The sequence below is a fragment of the Engraulis encrasicolus genome, chromosome 21 (assembly GCF_034702125.1).
Source record: "Engraulis encrasicolus isolate BLACKSEA-1 chromosome 21, IST_EnEncr_1.0, whole genome shotgun sequence".
Classification (NCBI taxonomy): domain Eukaryota; kingdom Metazoa; phylum Chordata; class Actinopteri; order Clupeiformes; family Engraulidae; genus Engraulis; species Engraulis encrasicolus.
The window spans coordinates 27,414,869-27,436,440 of NC_085877.1; the positions used below are offsets into that span (position 1 = coordinate 27,414,869).

At 43.2% G+C, this 21,572-nt stretch overlaps 2 protein-coding genes across 2 annotated transcripts; both read left to right on the top strand.

Annotated features, from left to right (window-relative positions):
- Positions 1-3,449: 3,449 nt before the first annotated feature.
- On the top strand, positions 3,450-10,286 carry LOC134437067 (ependymin-like). Its single transcript, XM_063186503.1, has 6 exons — positions 3,450-3,694; positions 4,548-4,582; positions 6,964-7,098; positions 8,439-8,625; positions 9,076-9,166; positions 9,483-10,286. The coding sequence occupies exons 1-6, from the start codon at positions 3,613-3,615 to the stop codon at positions 9,604-9,606; spliced, it is 654 nt and encodes a 217-aa protein (XP_063042573.1). The 5' UTR covers positions 3,450-3,612; the 3' UTR covers positions 9,607-10,286.
- Positions 10,287-11,179: 893 nt separating this feature from the next.
- On the top strand, positions 11,180-16,305 carry LOC134437332 (ependymin-1-like). The gene is made up of 4 exons (XM_063186825.1): positions 11,180-11,306; positions 12,105-12,139; positions 13,958-14,175; positions 15,915-16,305. The coding sequence occupies exons 1-4, from the start codon at positions 11,225-11,227 to the stop codon at positions 16,042-16,044; spliced, it is 465 nt and encodes a 154-aa protein (XP_063042895.1). The 5' UTR covers positions 11,180-11,224; the 3' UTR covers positions 16,045-16,305.
- The last annotated feature ends 5,267 nt before the right edge of the window (positions 16,306-21,572 follow it).

Below are 21,572 nucleotides of genomic sequence, written 5' to 3' on the forward strand. Positions count from 1 at the left end.
TATCGAGCCGTCCAGCAGTGGTTCCCCAATCCCCATCTCCGACGGGCTGAACCACATTAGCTCGAGCTTATGTTTTTAGTTTTAAACAACTTGTCAGTGTTTAGCACATTTTGCGGCGTCCAATTTAGGGTATGCGTTATCTTTTCTCGCGCTTGTCATGTAGCCAGTCTTCTTTCTCCATTTTGCGTCCTATCGTCCACCAGAGTTTTAAGCCAGGTGGTCGTCAACTACTATTGAGGTGATGATTAGTTTTGTCAAGTGGGGGTCTGTAGGGAGGGGCGGGCATTAGAGAACCGAAGTGTTTCATTGGACTAGCCCAATGTGCATCAGAAGAAGCATCCAATAGGCGCCGATGTGTCATTTTTTACGGGTGCAGACAATAAAAAATAATTGATATATATTTTTATTATTATTTCGGGCCCTGGAAAGGCCCGAGACGCGCAAGGGCCCACCGGGATTTGCCCGGTACGCCAGATGGCCAGTCCAGGCCTGTACACAATGTTTAGAATATGTGTGCACTCATGAAGAAATTCCTCCATTCCTCATCCTCAGGCTCAAACAATGGCACCTGGGCATCTCAAGCAGTCAGCATGAAGGCCTACTCACATAATAACAAGACAGTTGCACCAAGCACAATTAGTTGGGCGCTAGCCACAAACAAATCTGACAGTTTAAACATGTTGGCCTATTTGTTGCTTTAACATACATGAACACAGCTGTAGTAAACCAAGTAGCTAGTTACCATGTTCAGTTGAAACTCAGCCAAACAAACGGCAGTGCTCTTGTAGGGCTTTCAGGCCGACCAGAACAGAGGCAGAGCCGGTGCCGGTGCCCGCACCAGTTACGTTCGGCACTAAAGTGCTTATCTGCGAACCGTCTGTGTTCATACCGGGCTCTGAACTTTTTCTGCACGTGACTGTGTTACCCGGATGAACCTGCTGACGGCCACACTGTCGTCACATTTAGTGGAGAAAAACCTAGTATTTTGCGTTTTGCATTGCGAACCAACCTTCCAGTTCGCGAACGCTAAAAGCTGTGCCGTGAACACGACGGCCGGTCCGCGATTAGGTGCGGGAATGGGCACCGGCACAGTTCTCAGTCGGCCTGAATGCGCTATTTATGTCCTCCAGGCCAACCTTCAGTAGAAGTTCCCAATCTGAGCTACTGGGAAGCGTCTTGCATGCTGCTGAGGCAACCCTGTTTTAAAACGACTCATGGAGTTTGGCTACAGACAAATAGGTAGCCTACATAGTAGCGCACAGGTAAAAATAGGCCTATGAAACATACCTCCAGTTAAAAGCAGCGAGGACAGAGGCACCGAGGCACAGATGACAACCTGCATGCTCTCAACGGCCTCAAGATGAAACCTTTGGTAGTTGCCTTCTACTCGAAAGTGTTTCGTTTAACTGCAGAAGTGAAACTTCTAAATTAAAAGCAGCGAGGACCAGGGCAGCAATGTGACAGCAGGGCTTGTGCCTAGCCCTCTTCTTCTTCTTCTTCTTCTTCTTCTTCTTCTTCTTCTTCTTCTTCTTCTTCTTCTTCTTCTTCGATTGGGTTTAATGGCAGCTAGTGCCTAACCTACCGGTTAGTGCCATTTTTTATGACTGAAAATCTCAACAAACCTGCTACCTGGAGTGTGTGTCAAACTAGAGAGCTATACGGTGGCTGGAAGAGGACAATCTACAAACAGCCATCGGTTACACATACATAGGCCTACATAGACCTACTATAGGTTTACATTCAGGTGACTACTGTTAAGAACAGGCGACATAAACTAGGCCTACGCTACAATACAATTAATACATTTCGTTGTAGGTAATAAAAGTAAAGGGGTTTCCCCTGGTCAGATGAAGTATGACCTTATCTCATCATGTGACAGTGACACAGCCCGAGCTCATGTGACTAAGTCAAGTCTAAATCCACTCCAGGTTTTCAACTCGCCAGACTTGTCATGGCCCTTTTGCACAACTTAACTGTAGGCCTATTTTGATCAAGTGGACATTTCAAAAATAAAATTAAATATATTTTCAGAATAAATCTCTAGACTGCTCAAACCAACTCAAACAGACTGACTGACTGACTGACTGAATGAATGAATGAATGAATGAATGAATGAATGAATGAATGAATGAATGAATGAAAATATTACAGATGGCGCAAAAGCATACAGTCTGAAGATTAAACAATTCATTGCCTGCATCAATTCCGCATGATTTCACAAATCAAAACACTTTAGAGATTTTAGAGATGATAGTTCTTAAGATTTTCACATTTGCTAATTCATTAATGGACAATTTTGTCTAGAGATCGAAAATGAATCACCTTGATGCTTTGGCAACACTGACTTAAAGTAGGCCTACTGTCGATATATAATGTTTAAGTTATTTTACCCTCAAATTAAGCAAAAGAGAGCTAATATGATAAAAAAAGATGCTAGCTAAACCATAACCTCCTCAGATGTAATAAACAGGAAACACCATTTGCAGTCCACAGATACAATCTTGCTGAGAGAAATGTATGACCTCATACTGAATGACATTACCACTTCAAACAACACGACAAAAAGGGGTTAGGACTAAAGGTGTAAAAACATTATACACAATTGATGGTTAATTGCTAACTTTACATGACTGAAAATGTATGACCTCATAGTGAATGACATTATCACCAAGACTTTGGATAAAGGGTAAATAACACAATTTACACGATTTCAGGGTTAATTGCTAACTTAACCTGAACATGACATCATGTGGGAGTCCAATAAATACTAAGCAATAATAAAGATAAACACCAGTTGCACTCCACAAAACTGACAAATCCCAGTGAGAGAAATGTATGACCTCACCCCAACATCAAATAGCAAGACATAACGAGATGTTAACATAGGGGAAAAACAAATTATTCACAATTTCAGGGTTAATTGCTAACTTTACCTGGCAAGGACATCATAGGAGTCCAATAAACAACAAAGGTGAAGGAAAACGCTTCTGACCTCTCAGTGACTGACCCAGACAATCAAACAATTTAGTGATACACGGTTATTTCCCGAGTCCCTGAAATATTGTTATACACAAGCAATAAACCAGGACCAAAGTTAATCCCAATCTTGATCCTATCCTTTATACCAACAATAAACTCAGACCAAGTCAAACACATTCTTGACCTCATATGTATACTATAGAAATATGTCAACCTGGAATAAAGGTTAATGTGTAATGTGTGTGTGTGTGTGTGTGTGTGTGTGTGTGTGTGTGTGTGTGTGTGTGTGAGAGAGAGAGAGAGAGAGAGAGAGAGAGAGAGGGAGAGAGAGAGAGAGAGAGAGAGAGAGAGAGAGAGAGAGAGAGAGAGAGAGAGAGAGAGAGAGAGAGAGAGAGAACCTGGAAGGAGGATCTTTGGTCTTGACTGGACTGGACTCGGACTGCATAAATAAGGAAGTGAGAGGGAGCACAGGCATCAGGGATTGGCTGCCTTTCCCCCCTTTTCTCATTGTTTACAGTGCAGCGTTGCAGACCAAAAGAGAGAGAAAGAGAGAGAGAGCTGGAGCAGGTGTGAATCATTCGTAGCAGTGTGAGCAGGTGTTGAGTATCAAGGTGAAGTGAACGTAAGGGAATCATGCAGGCTGCGTTCTGGACGACTGTGGGGCTGCTGTGTCTGACTGCTGGATTTGGCTCCACTCAAAAGCCCCAGCCATGCAGTAAGTATTGCTGTGGAGATTCTCTCTCTCTCTCTCTCTCTCTCTCTCTCTCTCTCTCTCTCTCTCTCTCTCTCTCTCTCTCTCTCTCTCTCTCTCTCTCTGTGTGTGTGTGTGTGTGTGTGACAGAGCGAAAGAGAGAATTACTATTTCTGTGTATTACATTATGGCAATTTCACTTGCCACTATTTGCTACTCTCTACTCTGTTATACTGGAAACAAATCTGACTGGGTTTTGAAGCCATTTCTCAAATCTTGACATAGTTTATCGTAGGTCTACTTCATATTTGGCGTAATAATCGTTATGTGTACATGTATAGTCTTTCTGCTACCCTCTACAGTGCGCTGCAATTGTGTCATTTAAAGGAACAGTTCACCTTGTTTCAATAATTAAGTGTGTTCTTCTCTGACCTGATATGAGCTCCTCCCGACCTGCCTCGTCCTTGGACGTGCCCCCAGTCAACAACGCGCACGGCCTAAACTCATTAGTATTAGCTTGACTCAGCTTTGCCAATGGACATCATTCTGTGCCTTAAGTTAGATGTGACCAAATTGTTCCACGTTTTCCCTATTTAAACATCCCTGCACGACTAGTAAACCGATCCGAAAGTTGTTGCACAAAAAGAATAGTGGCAATTTCCTCCCTAGATCAAAGAAATGGCACTGTAATGACAAATCTTCAAAATGTCATATTTTTTTTGTTCATGGAGTACGTAATTTGACACTGATTGTAATTCTGATTTGAAGGCTCTTCACCACTGTAATGGCACTGTAATGACAAATCTTCAAAACGTCCTTTTTTGTTGTTTGTTTATGCAGTACGTTATTTGACACTGCTTGTAATTCTGATTTGCAGGCTCTCCACCGCTGTATACAGGATCCATGACTGTGGTAAGTTTGCTCTCCAAGCTACACTTGAATACATTACATCAAGGATGTCAAACTCATGCCCGGGGGCCAAATCTGGCCCGCGGATCCGTTTTATTCGGCCCGCGAGATCATTTCAAATCGGTGTTGCAGTTGGCCCACATAGGCTTACACCATTAATGCATAGCGTAACAACACTTGAACATGAAATATGGTGTGTCACAGGATGTGCAGACACATTTGAACTACCATACATGATGGGAAAGTGTGTGTGTGAAATTTAACTATGAGTATGAAGTGCATGTACTACGCACAATTTTAGTCAATTTTTTTAAATAAATGATGAGTTCGGCCCACGACTTCGTTCCAGATTTTTGTTTTGGCCCTCAGTCAATTTGAGTTTGACACCCCTGCATTACATGGATGCAAGTACTCAGCTGACTTAACTATTCAGTATTCTCTGGAGCAGCAACAAGCTAGATTTGCTAAGTTAGTGCAGCCACACCACTGGACAGTGATGTGTTGAGTGGAGTTACGTTTCTTCCGAAGGGAAGCATTCCTGGCAAAGAGCTTTGGAAATACATCAGTGGTAGAGAAAGATGGGAATAATTGGTAAAAATTTATAATAATGTCTGCTTATAAAGCATTAATAACACTTAGTAAATACCCCCTAAGGATGAACAATACATTAACAAATGTTTGTAAATAACTAGGAAATGTTAACATATGTTTGTGAATGACTAGGAAATGTTATGTTAATATTTTATATTTATCAAACATTTACAAATTGCTTGTAAATGAATAAAATACTTTGTTATAAGGTATGTAAAATCTTGAATATATTATTTGTAGATATTTTATAAAGCATTAATTAAACGTAGTTAATAATAAAAACATTTGTTGATGTTTTGCTCATCATTAGTTAATTACGTACAAAGTCTTTACTAAGCAGACATTATTATAAAGTGTTACCGAATAATTTTGTGTGTGTGGGGCAATTAAGCTTTACATGCTCATCGGCATCCAAGAGAGCATGTTGTGAGATCAAGAGAGATCCGAGGCACACTGAGGTAAAGTTCAAAGTCCTATTTTCTTTCATGGACATCAAGCCAACATGTTTCAGTCGTGTGCAACCTTCTTCAGAGCTATTTGAAAAACATTTTCAATTAGCCCCCCCTGAAGGAGGTCGTACACGACCGAAATACATCAGCTCGATGCTCATGTAAGGATAAAGGCCTTTCAGATTACATTACACTACACTTAGCTGACGCTTTTGTAATATCTATCCAAAGCGACTTACAGGTATTTTAGGTACAGGGTATTGGCTACAGACCCTGGAGCAATGTGGGGTTAGGTGCCTTGCTCAAGGGCACTTCAGCCATGGATGAAGGTGCTGGTAGGGTTGGGATACGAGCCTCCAATCCTCTGATCTGAAGACCAGTGCTCTAACCATTGAGCCATGGCTGCCCCAAATGACTTTGTCCCGGGCCCGGATAAAGCTGAGCGGCCCTGGTCATGAGCACAACCTACACATGGTGGTCAGTGTTGCCAGATTGGGCTGTTTCCCGCCCAATTGGGCTGCTTTGGATGGCCGTGTGCGGCTAAAAATGGCATTTAGCAGGAAAACCAGCCCAATTTTTGCCATAGAAATCAATAGAATTGGGCGGGATTTTGTGCTTCTAGGCAGGTTTTGAGCATTTATTGGGCTGGAAATCATCAGCCTCATCTGGCAACCCTGGCTGTGGTGTGCACAGGCATTTTGGGGAGCTGGTGCTGAAGGGGGTTGGTGGAACGTGGAACCTCCTGCTGCCTTACTAGGTTATAGAGGTTATACGCACAGAGGCAGACTTTTCATTAGGCAAACCTGGGCAATTGCCTTAGGGCCCCGACCAAATGTATCCTCCATAGGGGCCCCAGCTGTCACACCAGTCACGGTAAACACACAAAAAAGTACGCTTGATCTTAATTTGCCGCTTATGTAAAGCAATCGAAGATACATATGATTAAAATAGCACCAACAGAATTGTGTGTCTATATGATGACTTTTGAGGGCCCCATGTTTATATTTTGCCTAGGACCCCAAAGGGATTAGAGCCGCCCCTGTATGCGTATATATTATCGGGGAATTATTGTAAGATCATGATCATGAGGCATTTGTAGATTATCATGTCAACATGGACCACAATACATTGCAAAAAACATTTTAAAAGGGCAGTTTTGTCCAGTAGGGAAAAGGGGCAGGTGCTTTAGCACCTCCTTGTCCCTATCTGTGCACGCCTATGCTCACACTCACACACACACGCACGCACGCACACGCACACGCACACACGCACACGCACAAAGGGAAAAAAAGGTTTTCATATCAATGTGGAGTTCACCGTCTTGTTCTCGAAATCCCATCACAGGGAACCCAGGATGAGCACCTGTGGGCGGTTGGCAGATATTCATACGATGTCGTCAACCAGAGAATGCACCTGGGAGAGACGGGAACCTTAAACAACAAGACCTTCACCTACGACGCACTGATGCTGTATCAGGAGGTATATACACTGTACAAATAACACTGTATTGTAACTGTTAAATAAAGTGGCACCATTTCAGCCAGTAGTATGATCTGGTTTCCATTGGCAACAGATGTGTTAAAGGTTCCATATGGAACTTTTGTGCCGTTATGAAATGAAAGAAATAATTAACTGCAGGCATACAGTACATAGAGGGAAGGAATAATCCTACCTGTCCCTACCAAAGTAGTAGGCCTAGGTGCATAGGGGAGACTGGGGTTGGTTGTCACACGGGTAGGTTGTCACAGTCATCATATCTCAGCCATTATAGGGCGTAGATCAAAAGTTTTGACACAGATCTATTTAGAATTGGGGTCTAAGGTCACCTACGTTGATAGTGGAGGTGAAACCAGCATCACTTTGAAGTGAGACAACTTAAAGTGTTTTTCACATGCAAAACCAACTTTTGAGGGCTCCATTGTTTTTCTTATAAGTCATGGCACTATAAGTTGATGTCACAATAAATATTGCCATTTGAAAGTGTAAAGGTAAAGCTACAAATTGGTTAGTTTCTTTCAGAGCTAGAGTAATGCATGTGGACACAAGCCTCCAAAATAGCTCAAAATGTCAGTTGGGGTAGGTTGTCACAATTTTTTCGGGGTTGGTTGTCACATGAATTACATTGCATAGTTGATAGTACTGGCATTGTTATGACTTTTATTGGGCTATAGTTTGTCCTGTGCACTGTATGTTTGCATGATTGAGGATTGGTTGGCTTTGTGTTTGACATTTATGAACTTATGGATAACATTTATGGATTAATGATTTTTAATGAATTTCAGTGACATTTTAATGAATTTAATGAAATGAAGTGAAAATGAAATAAACGAATGGGTTTTTAAAATGTAATTGATGATTTTATACACAAGAGATTAGTTTAGTGTAGTTTAGTTTCATATTTCATTGAAAATAATGAAAAATATATAATTTAAAATATGTCTCTATTTTTCCATTTTCCCCATTACAATAACACAGGGACAACCAACCCCATGGGGTGTGACAACCTACCCCGCAATGGGGTTGGTTGTCACATCTGTGCAAGGTGCCTTTGACAATCCATATCTTTTTAAGAGAAAGGAGTCTTCTGGATCTAAGACTATCCAAATGGACCTGAGACATCAGTCAATAACTATGGACAGAAAGGGTGTCCTTACCATATACCAATGTAGCAGAAATTAGATTTAAGTAAAAAGTGTGACAACCAACCCCGGTCTCCCCTACTATTGCTGAGATCTCTATCAGAATTAGCATGCTATCTGACTAGCTTCAGTCTGGCCAAGTTGTATGTGACAGCCTTGTATTAATGTTCACATTCACAGGGTATTCTGTATGAGATCAACCATCACAATAAGACCTGCGTGAAGAAGCCCCTGAAGGCTGACTTCTACCCTATGGAGGTGCCCAAGGGGGCAGAGTTCGTAAACCAGGTGGTGATAGGAACCTTGTCTGGACCGGGAGAGGGTCTTCTGGTCAACAGCTGGTGGGGAGACATGCCCGACAAGCAGAGTAAGACGTCTGCTGATTGTTTTTTTCTTTTTCTTTTTCTTTTTCTTTTTTAAAATAAACCTAACCACCACAACCACTCACCCCTAGGTTTTCTTTCTTTTTCTTCCTATTTGTTTTTTGTTTGTAATTTTTTCTTCCATATTTCTTATATCCTCAAAAGACATCATTATTATCATTGACATAGCATCATATAGTGGAGGACAATAAGAGAGGGCGAAAAAATGATGTATGCTGGTTGTTTTCATTGGGCTAGGGGAGCTAAGGGGCCATTGCTGCCTCTTATTGCTCTTGTTTAGCAGTCTGCAGTCTCTACCAGCAGTAGCCTAACTGGTCAGCTGAAATTTGTGTTAACTGGCCGCGAATGATCAGACAGCTTCATCCACTGTTTTGTTTGTTCCTTTGATTTTGTGGGTCTTCTCTTATGAAACTTTGTTCTTTGTTGTGTCACAGGCAAGTACTTTTTGTCCTTCACCGAGTTTGGCTGCTTTCCTGTCTCTGCTTTCTTCAAGTCAAAGAGCCTGGGTGGGATGGTCAGTGTAAGGTGAGTGAAAATGATTGGTTGAATTGTGGTCCGATGCATTGTAAGTCGAGCATAACCACAATACAGTAGTCAGTACGGCAGAGTTTGGACATTTTTAGTAGGTTTTTTTTTAGAACTTATGACGATCATTCTCAAATGTCATCTTTTTCATATATACTTAGCGGCATCATCAATTTCTAAATATTCATCATAACTTGGAAATTTGCACAAAATGTGGTGGATATTCTCAGTGTCCACCATATTGAATTTCAATTCAAATAACAGCCTACAAATGCAGGCCTAGTTCTTCATTGGTTTGTTTTCTTTTCTTTCTCAGCTACTACGACAATGTACTGGGGGTGGATCCTGGTGTCTTCGTTCCACCGCCATTTTGCAAGGATGCCAAACTTGAGGCGAACAAGGATGGCAAGGAGACAAACTACTTCTCCTTCTTCAACTGAGATTAGATTAGATTAGCAGAGGGAGTGGTGGAGTTGGATGGTAGATGGATTTGTCAAGATAGCTTGTGGCAGCTCATCCCTGTGAGAGCAAATATGCATTAAGATGGCCTGGGGACCCTAGCCTACAGGTTGCTGTGCACTCAGAACTGGACTGGTAATTTGGCATGCAGGGCATTTCCCGGTAGGCCATTAACTACATGATTTGATTCGTTTTTTAAATTATTTTCTTAGAGATAGGGCCACAATTTCAAAGGAGGCGCACAAAAAATGCCTGGGCCTCTTTTTTTATCCCAGCCAGTCGAGCCCGGGCCACTGCCATGTAACTTGTCATATCCATCATCATCCATCCATTTCCATTGAATATTTTTTTTTGATCAACATATTGCACTAAATGAGACTATACTTTACAGCTGACTGAAACAGAGGAAATATGACACGTAATGTGGTCAAATGCTTAGCATCATACTGTAATAACATCGGCCACAGCTGTTTTCTAAAAAAAAGCAAAGAAACAAAAATTATGGTCTGTGTAAAAGCACACTTGAAATGTATTCCGAATCAGGTAAAAAAGTGGAAATGATAGAACAAACACAGATCCAGCCACTATTAATGTACTGCGTTATTTAATCTTGAAGCACTTTGTATGATTGTATTTTGATTAAATACTGCAAGGAAATCTCCCATTGTCTGATTGCCCATTTTGTTTTATATAGGCTATCCCAGAACACATGGGATATCTATCTATCTATCTATCTATCTATCTATCTATCTATCTATCTATCTATCTATCTATCTATCTATCTATCTATCTATCTATCTATCTATCTATCTATCTATCTATCTATCTATCTATCTGTCTGTCTGTCTGTCTGTCTGTCTGTCTGTCTGTCTGTCTGTATTATTTCATTTAGAGTCCAAGGCACTCTTCTTGTGCAAAACATGGCTATTATTTAAACATGGCTATTAATTTATGTTTTTTAAACTCAATATTTATTTTAAAGAAATGGACTGAAATTGTGCATACACAATTTTACAAACAGATTCCCATCATAGGCCTAGTTCAAATGTCCCTGCGCTTATTCTGTTGCATTTGAGTGTGAGCTGTTTTCACTGGCCTGGGCACATTCATATTACTACTGTACTAAATTTCATGTTCAAGTCTTACCTAATACACTATTTATGGCGAATGTGGGCCAACTGTAATACACATTCGAAATGATCTCACGGGCCAAATAAAACTACTCCGTGGGCCATATTTGGCCCCCGGGCCTGAGTTTGACATCCCTGTTCTAGACATTTGAAACGCATACAAAGCATTCGAAATGTGATGAAAGCAATGAGAAATACCATTCTGTTGTGGAAATGAATTGCAAGTTGGTTTGAGGATTTGCCCATTCAGAATGTCACCCAGAATGTCATCATGGGGTTTAAGGAACAATCCAAACCAGTAGAAAAACTGTTGGATAAGGAAGTGAAAACAGACTTCCTGTCACTTTATAAAGCCTACCTGATTGTTGGATAAGCCAGAGAGAAACAGAGACACGGTCAGAGACACACAACAGAGAGGGGTAAAGTAAATCACAGCAGTGTGAGCAGGTGAAGTGAACGTAAGGGAAACATGCAGGCTGCGTTCTGGACGACTGTGGGGCTGCTGTGCCTGACTACTGGATTTGGCAACGCTCAAAAGCCTCAGCCATGCCGTAAGTATTGTGGAGATTCTTCTGTGTGATTCTCTCTCTCTCTCTCTCTCTCTCTCTCTCTCTCTCTCTCTCTCTCTCTCTCTCTCTCTCTCTCTCTCTGTGTGTGTGTCTATTGCATGGGTATGTCTGTTCACATTTTCTATGTTTAAAACACCTAATTTCTCTGAGGCCATAATGTATTCCCAATTAGCTCTAACAGGACAGTATGACTTTTTCATTCATTTAAGTCTTTTTTCATCATCACATAGTTTCTGCTCGTATCCTTTAAGAGGTTGAATTCCATCTTTTACACATATTAGTTGTACACATATTAGTGTTCCCCTGTAGGCTACACCAGTGTTTCTCAACCTTTTTTAAGGCGAGGCACCCTTTCAACTCGTGAAAAATTTCAAGGCACCCACACAAGCTTAGAAAAGTAACACATTTGAAGACATCACATGACCTACGTTTGAAGTTGCAGCTGACTGGGGCGAACTATATTTACTTTATTGTGCGTAAATGGCAGATGAAAGATTCCACTGACTAGCATTAACTTATCAATTTAGACAAATATGTATCATATTACATAATGTATTCATCAGCCACGTTTCCGCGGCACCCCTGAGGGGGGCCCGGGGCACCCTGGGCACCCCTGTTGAGAAACACTGGGCTACACTACTACAACTATAATTTAGATTTGGGCCACTGGACTTTAGGCATTGTAAATGTCTACCATAATTTTGTTTGTTGACCTGTATTCTGTTATTGTGGAAATGTGTTCATTCTGGGATTCTTTTTGTGATTGTTTCTGTGTTTCAGAGGCGCCATCTCAGTATACAGGAAAAATGACTATGGTAGTTCTTACAGTTCAGTACCTCCATGCAGTCAATAATGAGCAGTCATTTACAGAGCTGATAACTTGTAGACTGGCTACATAGGCTTAGACAGAACACCTATAACTTAAAGGAACAGTGCACCTCATTTCATGTAGTTTAGTCTCAGTAAAATATAATAATTCTTAGAGTTTTTTCGTCTATGTGTTTGCATTGCCTAGTTTAACAGTAGGCCTATATCTCAAGGGCACTTCAACCATGGATGGAGATGTAGGGAGAGGTCAGGGGGGATTCGAACCGCCCCCCTAGATTGAAAGACCAACGCCACTAGGCCACGGCTGCCCTTTAACCAACTGACGAGATAACAATGAAATTTGGAGTGTTCAGGGACCAAAAAATTAAGACATTTTGATGGCTAGATAGTTTTGAGAAGCGTAGAGTAGTTTGTTCTGAAGGGAAACACACTAAACAAAGAAGAGTTCCAATGGGAGAGTCAGTGAAAATAAGTGGCTATTTGTCAATCACTGGTCACCCACAAGGAACCAAGAATGAGGAACAGTGCAGGTAGGCTACACAAATTACAGTAAGCTTTTACAAGGCAGCAACTGAGTGTGGGTAGCCTGGGAACTCCCATACAGCCTTTAGTTCTACACAATCGTTTCGATCTGAAAGACACAAGATCTCACTTGTGATTAGGTCTGGTGGTAACCAGGCAGGAGTGTGGGTAGGCTTTGTCTAAATGCTTTATGTGTTACTGCACTTCCCCATTCATGACACTTTCACTCACACACACACACACACACACACACACACACACACACACACACACACACACAAAAAAGTGTAATTGTTGTTGTCTGATCTTCACTGTCCTATCGCCACCCCCCCCCCCCGCCCCCCCCCCACCCAAAAGGAGATAGAGAAGCATTGGATCGTGCGCAACTAAGCTTATGATGCAACCAACCAGCGCATCTACTTGAACCAGACAATAACACTTGGCAACAAGAGCGTTATCGTTGAGAGTATTATGCTCTTCCAGGAGGTAAATAAATATAAGTTGCTGTCACACACACACACACACACACACACACACACACACACACACACACACACACACACACACACACACACACACACACACACACACACACACACACTTTATATGTTTTAGGGGTGATGTAGCCTAACGTACTTAAAGGGACTCCAGGTAGGATTAAAAGTTTAATTAATCACGGTGCGGAGTCAGCCGACGCTTATGCGAGTATTTGGTGTGAGCGAATGATGTCTCTCGTGATCACTTCCACGGTGCGCTGTCAGAAAACCCCACATGCAACTTTTGGCAGCGCGGTCCGAGGGAATGTCGTGGGAAACACTTCTCATTTGAAAACTTCGCTTTACATACCGTATTCAGATTTGTATCATCTCTGCAGGCATTCCGGGATAAAAAACTCACAGCAAGTTCATTTGAACAGCCTTTTTTCATTACGGTATAGATTTTGAGATAGGCATGTCACGGGCACCGCTCAAATGACGTCATCCTACCTAGTGCCTCTTTAAGTTAGGGAAATTCGTGAATTTGTGCATTTATGTGAGAGCTACACCACTGTGCAACGAATACTGTGAAGTGGCACCATTGGCAGTAAGGTGGCAGCATATAAATAATATTTTACCTTTGACATAGGCTATATTTTTTTCTTGTCACACAGTTTACATGTATTCTGTACAATAATCTATTGACACGAAATGTACACATGAAATAAAAAAAGAATTGAAAGAATAATCTAAACAGCACACTATGTTTCCAACCACAAACAATCTTAATGTTCGCACATATCACAGGGCATTGACTATGAGATCAACCGTCTGAACAAGTCCTGTGTGAAGAGGCAAGGCCCAACTGACTTCCAACCCCTTGAGGTGCCCAAAGGGGCAGCCTTCATGTCCCAGGTGGTGCTGGGCACTTCCTCCAGTCCGGGGCAGGGTGTGCTGGTCAACAACTGGCGGGAAGACATACCCCACCAGAGTGAGGCACTTGAATTCATCTCACATCTCCAACAGTTCTGACAGGCTACAGAAGACAGGGGTGGGTCTAGGCGAAATATAAACACGGGGCCCTCAAAAGTAATTCTTGAAACACGTCACCAATTGGCATGGAAGGAATGAGAGTGCTATTTTAGTGTTATGTCTCGTATATATCTTTGGTTATTTTACATTAAGTGACAAATTAAGATGAGGCCTACTTTTTTGGTGTGTTTATCATGATTGTTGTGACAGTTAGGGCCCCTATGGAGTGTACATTTGGTTGGGGCCCTAGGCAACTGTCTAGTTTTGCTCAATTTAAAGTCCGCCTCTGTCAGAATATTACGTAATACACCCTTTTCTTAATTCATAGCCTGGCCCCCCTAATAGTAGCCATCCTCTTAGTAACATGGTATTAACATCCTAACTTAGTAACATTCTATTCTATTCTATTCTATTCTATTCTATTCTATTCTATTCTAGTACATTTGTATAATCTGGAATGCCAGACATGGTTTGGTCAGGTACTGTATAGATCCAGTCAGCATCTCTGGTGTGCTCACCCAAAATGAGAGGGCAGAATGTGGAGGTAAAAACTGCAAGTCTCTGTGAATATCAGCTGTTAGCAGCGTGATATCAATATTCAAGTATCATTTTTGTGTGACGGAGGTGTTCCCGCACGGTTTGGACGTGAACCTGCCACCTCGTCAACTGCATCGGCTCGGCAATGGGAGGCACAGTACGAGACCACTGAGCTAAAGGGCCGGTCCAATAGCCCAACGCTACCGCACTGTATTGAGGCTTCCGCAGGGAGTTTACTAACATTCCACGGCGAACTCTGCTAGTTGGCCTCAGTTACACTTGCATTGCAGACAAAAATGACAAACATGTGCTTTTTTTTTCAATTAATCAATGGAAAATGAATGTGGAGGTTGTCATAGATCAGCTATGGTTCAGAAGAGATGTCTCCCAAATGGGTTAACAGTATGGAGAAATCACCATAGGCAAACAGTCAACAAGTTCTGCAGGGGGTTACATCTGCATTTTAAAAAAGATATGTTTTTGGTCTTGACAGGATAGTTTGAGAGAGAGACAGGAAATGTTTGGGAGAGATAGACGGGGAAGGGTTAGCAAAGGACCTGGGCTGGAATCGAACCCGGGTCGACCGCGTAGCATACGAGTGCCCTACCATTAAGCCACGGTAGGGCCGCATTTGTTTTTCATCAACAAAGCGAACATTATTTTCTGGACGTGCCTTGTTAGATAATTTTGGTAAATGGCTTTTGCTAACTCCCTGCTATGAGCAGCTATTCACTGCCATTCATTCGAAGCTGCTTGTTGCGCCCCGCCACATAGGCACCTGCTCATTTTGGGTGGGCGGACCAAACATGCCGATGGGATCTATTACTATGACCTCATCTGCATTTTTGTGTACATATGGTCTGATTCGTGAACGTATCTGTTGCTGTCAAAGTTGAAATATGTTCACTTTTGGCAGAGGCAACTGTGCCCCCTCTCTCCCTGGGACCGGGACAACTGAGCCATTTGTCGCCCTGTTGCCCATCCCCCCCACCCCCCGTCCACACACACACACACACACACACACACACACACACACACACACACACACACACACACACACACACACACACACACACCATCACACCTATTCGTCAAATTGTGCCTGTGTTGCTACCATCTCTGATTGCACTTCCTTTCAAATTTAAATTACAGCCTGCACATCTGTACCACCTCTTGTGTGTTTTTTCTTTCTCAGCTACTACGACAATGTTGTGGGGGTGGATCCTGATGTGTTCGTTCCACCGCCATTTTGCAAGGATGCCAAGCTTGAGGTGAACAAGGATGGCAAGGAGGCAAACTTCTTCTCCTTCTTCAACCAAAATTAGATAAGATTATATTAGTAGAGGGAGTGGTGGAGATGCATGTGTCAGGTAGCTCTCAAGTCTATGGAACACATGGTAACACTTCACTTGACGCCGGTGTCATATGCATGCATAGATAAGTCATAAACATTATGTCCATGTCATAAACATTGTATAACTGTTGCCCTTCATTGTCTTTGCCATAACCGAATGTCACTTAAGGCCAACAGTCATAAAATGTTTATGGCAGGGACATATGACCCTTTTCATAAAAGTTCACTGTAATGATATGCTTATGACACCGGCGTCAAGTCAAGTGTTACCGGACAAATTTGGCATCATGTCTGGGCTACATACAGGTGTTTATCTTAATGATTTAGTGTCCTTGTGGTTGATCCTCACCATTTGCTTTCATCCAGAGTGACATAGCCCTATATAATTGTTCACACTTTATACAGTGACTTAGTTATTTAGGAACCAGGGAAAATTAGCAGCCCAGCTCCAAACACCCCTAATACATACAAACAAGCAAACAAACAACCAAACGCAAATAATCCCTAATCCAACTCTCGGACCAACTCCTTACTCATTAGATTAGGCCATGGCTGCCAATGTCACAGCGCATGGAATCCCTATTGCCAGATTGGGCCGTTTCCAGCCCAACTGGTTTCTTTAGGACAATCAGGTTTAAAAAAACATTGGGGTTTTCCCTGTAGAAGTATGGCTATAGAAATCAATAGAATTAAATTCAAATTGGGTGGGTTTTGGACACTCCAGGCTTTTGAGCGTTTATTAGTCAGGAAGTCATCAGTCACATCTGGCAACCCTGGGGTGCATTTCTCAAAAGAGAAGTTGTTAGCCTGTTAGCAACTTCGGTAGTTGCCAATGGGAAAATGCATTGAAAACAACAAAGTAGCTAATGTAGTAAGCAACTTTGGTTTCGAGAAATGCAACCCTGTTTGGCATATCCATCGTCATCCATCCATTTCCATCTACTATATTTGATGGGAATCAACTTAATGCACTTAATGAGACAAATCAGTAACTTTGGCAGATGAATGATGACATAGTCAAACGTTTAGCTTCACAATATCAGTGACTACAGTTGTGTTCTTAAAAAATATATATCATAATTACGGTCTGTGTAAAGTTTAAGCACACTTTATATTCAATCAGAATTAGATAACAAAGTTAAAAGGATAGAAAAAAACACAACTCTGTAAGCTTTTGATATACTGCACTATTTAATATTTGAGTGATTGTAATTTGATTAAATACTGCAAGGAAAGCTATTGTCTCAATGTGTGTTTTGTTTTAGCCCCTGTTGAAATATGATGCAAATGACAAGATGCACATAGAAATCTCTCTGTCTTTACAGTATGTATCAACAAAAGTGTTTTTACATGTGGGCAAGACTGTTGTAGCTTTGTGCATGTTTGAGCTGGAAGTATTACAGTAAGTACATCTTAATGAATAGCAGAGACAACACATTTGTAAAGCAACACTATCAAGTATTTTTTTTCAAAATTTACAATGCATCATTTTGCATTTCATGATTGTCTGTCAGTAGATTATTATTTTTTTTTTACAGAAGGGCTGTGCCATGAAGTTCTGAGTGGTCAAAACCAATGACTTTCTCTGACGGTACCAGTAGGGCTAAAGACAGAACTATGTGTCTTTGCCTTAAAAGCCCCATCAAGTCAATGGAAATATTCAGTTTTCATTGGTGCTGGCTTGAAGGACTTAAGAAATGGAAGCTATCCCCATCTTCATCTTCAATAAGCAAAATTTTCGCAATTTACACAGTTGGAAATATAATTTTGAAATGCACAATGTTTTTTTTATTGCAAAACCTTTTTTTTTATTATTTTAAACACTTTTCTTAAAACATCTTTGGTAAGGTCAACACAAAAATACAATAGTATAAAATACTACATGCAGCGTACAAATATTTAATCTGAGTAGACCTCGTTGTCAGTAGCATTACTAGATTATTTCCATCAATAAACATACAGTATTATGATTTGACAATACACCATACCGTAACTACAGCCTACTAGTATGGTAAAGTTTGAACGCGTTTATTCCTTCAGCATTTGAATATCTGCAGATAGCATGCTAAGGTGTGCTTTCTAATAAAAACAAAAATGAATAGTTTGGGAATAACAACCCACGTGTCTTCATGTGTCACCAATCACAAGTGCTATAGAATGTACACACACAAATCTAGTCTAAAACTCTTTACTTATTCCAAAAGGAAAGGTTTAGTGACTTGCCATCAAGCTCAGTTAACTGAGATTGTGTGTGTGTGTGTGTGTGTGTGTGTGTGTGTGTGTGTGTGTGTGTGTGTGTGCGTGCGTGCGTGCGTGTGTGCGTGCGTGCGTGTGTGTAAGGCAGGGGTATTCAATTAAATGTCAACGAGGGCCAGTTTTTTCAAATTCCTCCCAGTAAAGGGACCAAACTATACGTAGGCTATGCATTATAGTTGCCGACTGTCAATGAAAAAAATATGGGAGACTTCATTGAAGTGGAGGGTCTGGGGGTCCTCCCCAGAAAGTTTTGCATTTCTTAGATGTAATTTCCTGCATTTTAACGTCCCGTGTCCTATTTCAGCACGATAACGGAACCCATACTTTTATCTCTAAATTCCGAAAAACGATTGTGTATTTCAGGGGGCTTGTGGGGGGCCAGAACCTTGCTGTCCAAGGGCCGCATCTGGCCCCAGGGCCATCATTTGAATAGCCCTGGTGTAAGGGGTCAAAAGTAAAAGTAAAAGTACCAAAAAGTACATAGCTTTCTTCCAACACAGGTATCTCATCTGAGTAACCAGTAGACCTGTGTGCTTATCTTATGATCTGCTGACTGCACTGGTTGGATCAGGTTTGTGGTTGGTTCTTTTGGGTTTTTTAGTGTTTTTCAATAACAACACAGTCTATCTATCTCATTAGGTACAACTAAATAAATGTTGAAACAGATATGTAATATCATGTGCTAGTGTTGTACTTACACCAGGACTTTACTTCTACTTTTGACACCTCTGATTATGTGTACCCATTATTCTAGTCACCTGGTGGAGTTATAAGATTGTACTCGGTCTGCAATAACAACAAGCTGTTCTCTCGTATCCTCCGCACCCTCACTAACTCCCCCCCAACACCATCATCCCCCCATCCTCCTCCCCCTCCTACACCTCCTCCCATCCCTCCTCCTCCTCCGTCGTCCCTCCACCCCACTCCTCCGCTTCCTGGCCTGTACTCCCGCACGTGGATGATGGCGTGGCGCTGGGCCTCCTGCTCCTGCTCCTGCTCCCAGCGCCGGCTCCTCTCGTCCAGCCGCAGCTCGCTACGCTTGCGGCAGCAGCGCCGGTGCAGGCACCGCAGCCCCAGCGTCACCACCACGGCCAGCCCGGCCCAGCAGCCTAGCAGCAGGCCCAGCTCCGAGGCCCTGCGCCTGGGCACGGTGCCGTCACGCGTGGGGGGTGGTGGCGGTGGTTGTGGTGGACGCTTGGACGTCCTTAGAGGTGGATGAGCATCGACGGGTGGTATGGAGGAGGGGAGTGGAATGGCTGGAGGAGGTGGGGACGGGGAGAGTGGGGTGAGGGGGGCAGGATCTGGGTCGGGTAGGGAGAGGCGAGGGGCTGGGGAGGGATCCAGGAGTGGCAAGGGAGAGGTGCTAAGCATGGAGGAAAGGTTGGGGTGGAGGTGGTGGGGAATTGGAAGTGATGCTGGTGGTGGTGGTGGTGAGGCGGTAAGTTGGGTGAGGGAGATAGGTATCGGGTCAGGCAGGGAGAGGCGCGGAGCTGGGGAGGGATCAAGCACGGAGGGATGGTTAGGGAAAGGGAGTGGTGGTGGTGGAGGTGTAGGGGAGGTTGAGAGCTGAACAATGGGAGGTGTGAGGTGGTCAGAGTCTGGTAGGGAGACGAGAGGAGCCGGAGAGGGTACCAGGAGTGGTGAGAAAGATATGTTGAGCATGGACGAAAAGTTGGGATGGAGGTGGGCGAAAGGAGATGGTGGTGGGGGTGAGGGGGAGGCTGAAGGTGGGCTGCGGTGGTCACGGAAAGGTTGAGGGGAGGGTACCAGGGATGGTAAGTGAGAGGTGTTGGGCACAGAGGAGGAGTGGTGGAGGTGGGCAATGGGAGATGGTGCGGAAGAAGATGAGGGTGAAGTTGAGGGTGGGGTGATGGCAGAGATCAGGTGATCAGAGTCACTCACAGAGAGGTGAGTGACCAGCGAGCCATCACGCAATGAGGCAGATTGTAGTTGAAAGGTGGCGGGAGGTGCGGTTTGTGTTGTGGGAGAGAATGTAGTTGCAGGTAAGGAGAGAGAGGGGAGAGGGGCTGGCTCCAAGAGTGGTAAGGGAGAAGTGGTGAGCACGGAAAACAGTTGCATAAGGTGGAGGTGGGTGATGGTGGAAGGTGGTTGGGGTGGTGGGATGTTGGCAGGGTTGCGGGGGTCAGAGAGGGGCAGGGAGAGACGAGAGGTAGCCGAGGGGTCCACAACTGGAGAGACTGGTCGAAAGGGAAATTGAAATCCAGAGGTGGCAGAACCTGTGTGTTCCTGCGTTTGTGTTGTGGTGGAGAATTTGTCGTCAGGGTGTGTATGTCGAAGCCATTGTGGTGGGGTGTTAGGGTACCAGGTGTGTGTGGTTGTCCTTGTAGTGTAGCCCGTGCTCTGTGTGCTTGTGGATGTCTCAGGTGTGTTAGTTGTAGTGGCGAATTTGGTGCCCGAGTGTGCATGTCTGAACAATCGTGGTGGAGTGTTAGGATACCAGGTTTGTGTGTGTGTCGTCTGAGTGTAACCTGTGCTCTCTGAAACAGTAGATGACTCAGACAGGACACCTAGTGTCGTAAAAGCAGAACTGCGTTTGTCACGAGTTGGAGTTGGTTTCGTGGTTTGCGTTCCAGACGTATAGCCTGATTTTGTGAACCGTTCCCTCACGTTCAAGCTAGTGTTTACCGTCATTAGCACATTACTGGAAATGGATGTCAAGCGGCGTGTGTTGACCACTTCATGTGAGGTCAGGTGTGTCAAGTGCGGTGTGTATGTGTTGGGTGTTGTGTTGGGCTCCTGTGACGTGGTGTGTGTCAAGATGGGTGTGTGAGTGGTGGTCAAGGAGTGGGTAGTGGAGGTTGAGGGAAGTGTGTGTGTGGCTGGTGTTGTGAAGGCCTCAGCCGTCGGGAGCTCTGTCACTGTGGATGAAAACAATACAATTTTCAAGTTTTATAGTGTAGTGTACAAACAAATAATGTAACAGTCAATTTTCAGTTTCTGTCACTCACATGGATACACGTACACACGCACGCGTACGCACGCAAGCACGCGTACGCACGCACGCACGCACGCACGCACGCACACACACACCAGTTATGTACTGTTGTGTATGGTGTACATCTTTGCCATGCTTACCCAAGTTGAATGTTGGACTGCTCATGCTAGCCGTCTGTAGTTCATTTTGGTCATTTCCGGTCACCTCTGATGTGCTGTTTATCATTCTCAGAAGACTACGAGTTCCATCATGCACCACTGATGACTGGATTCTCGACCAGTATATGA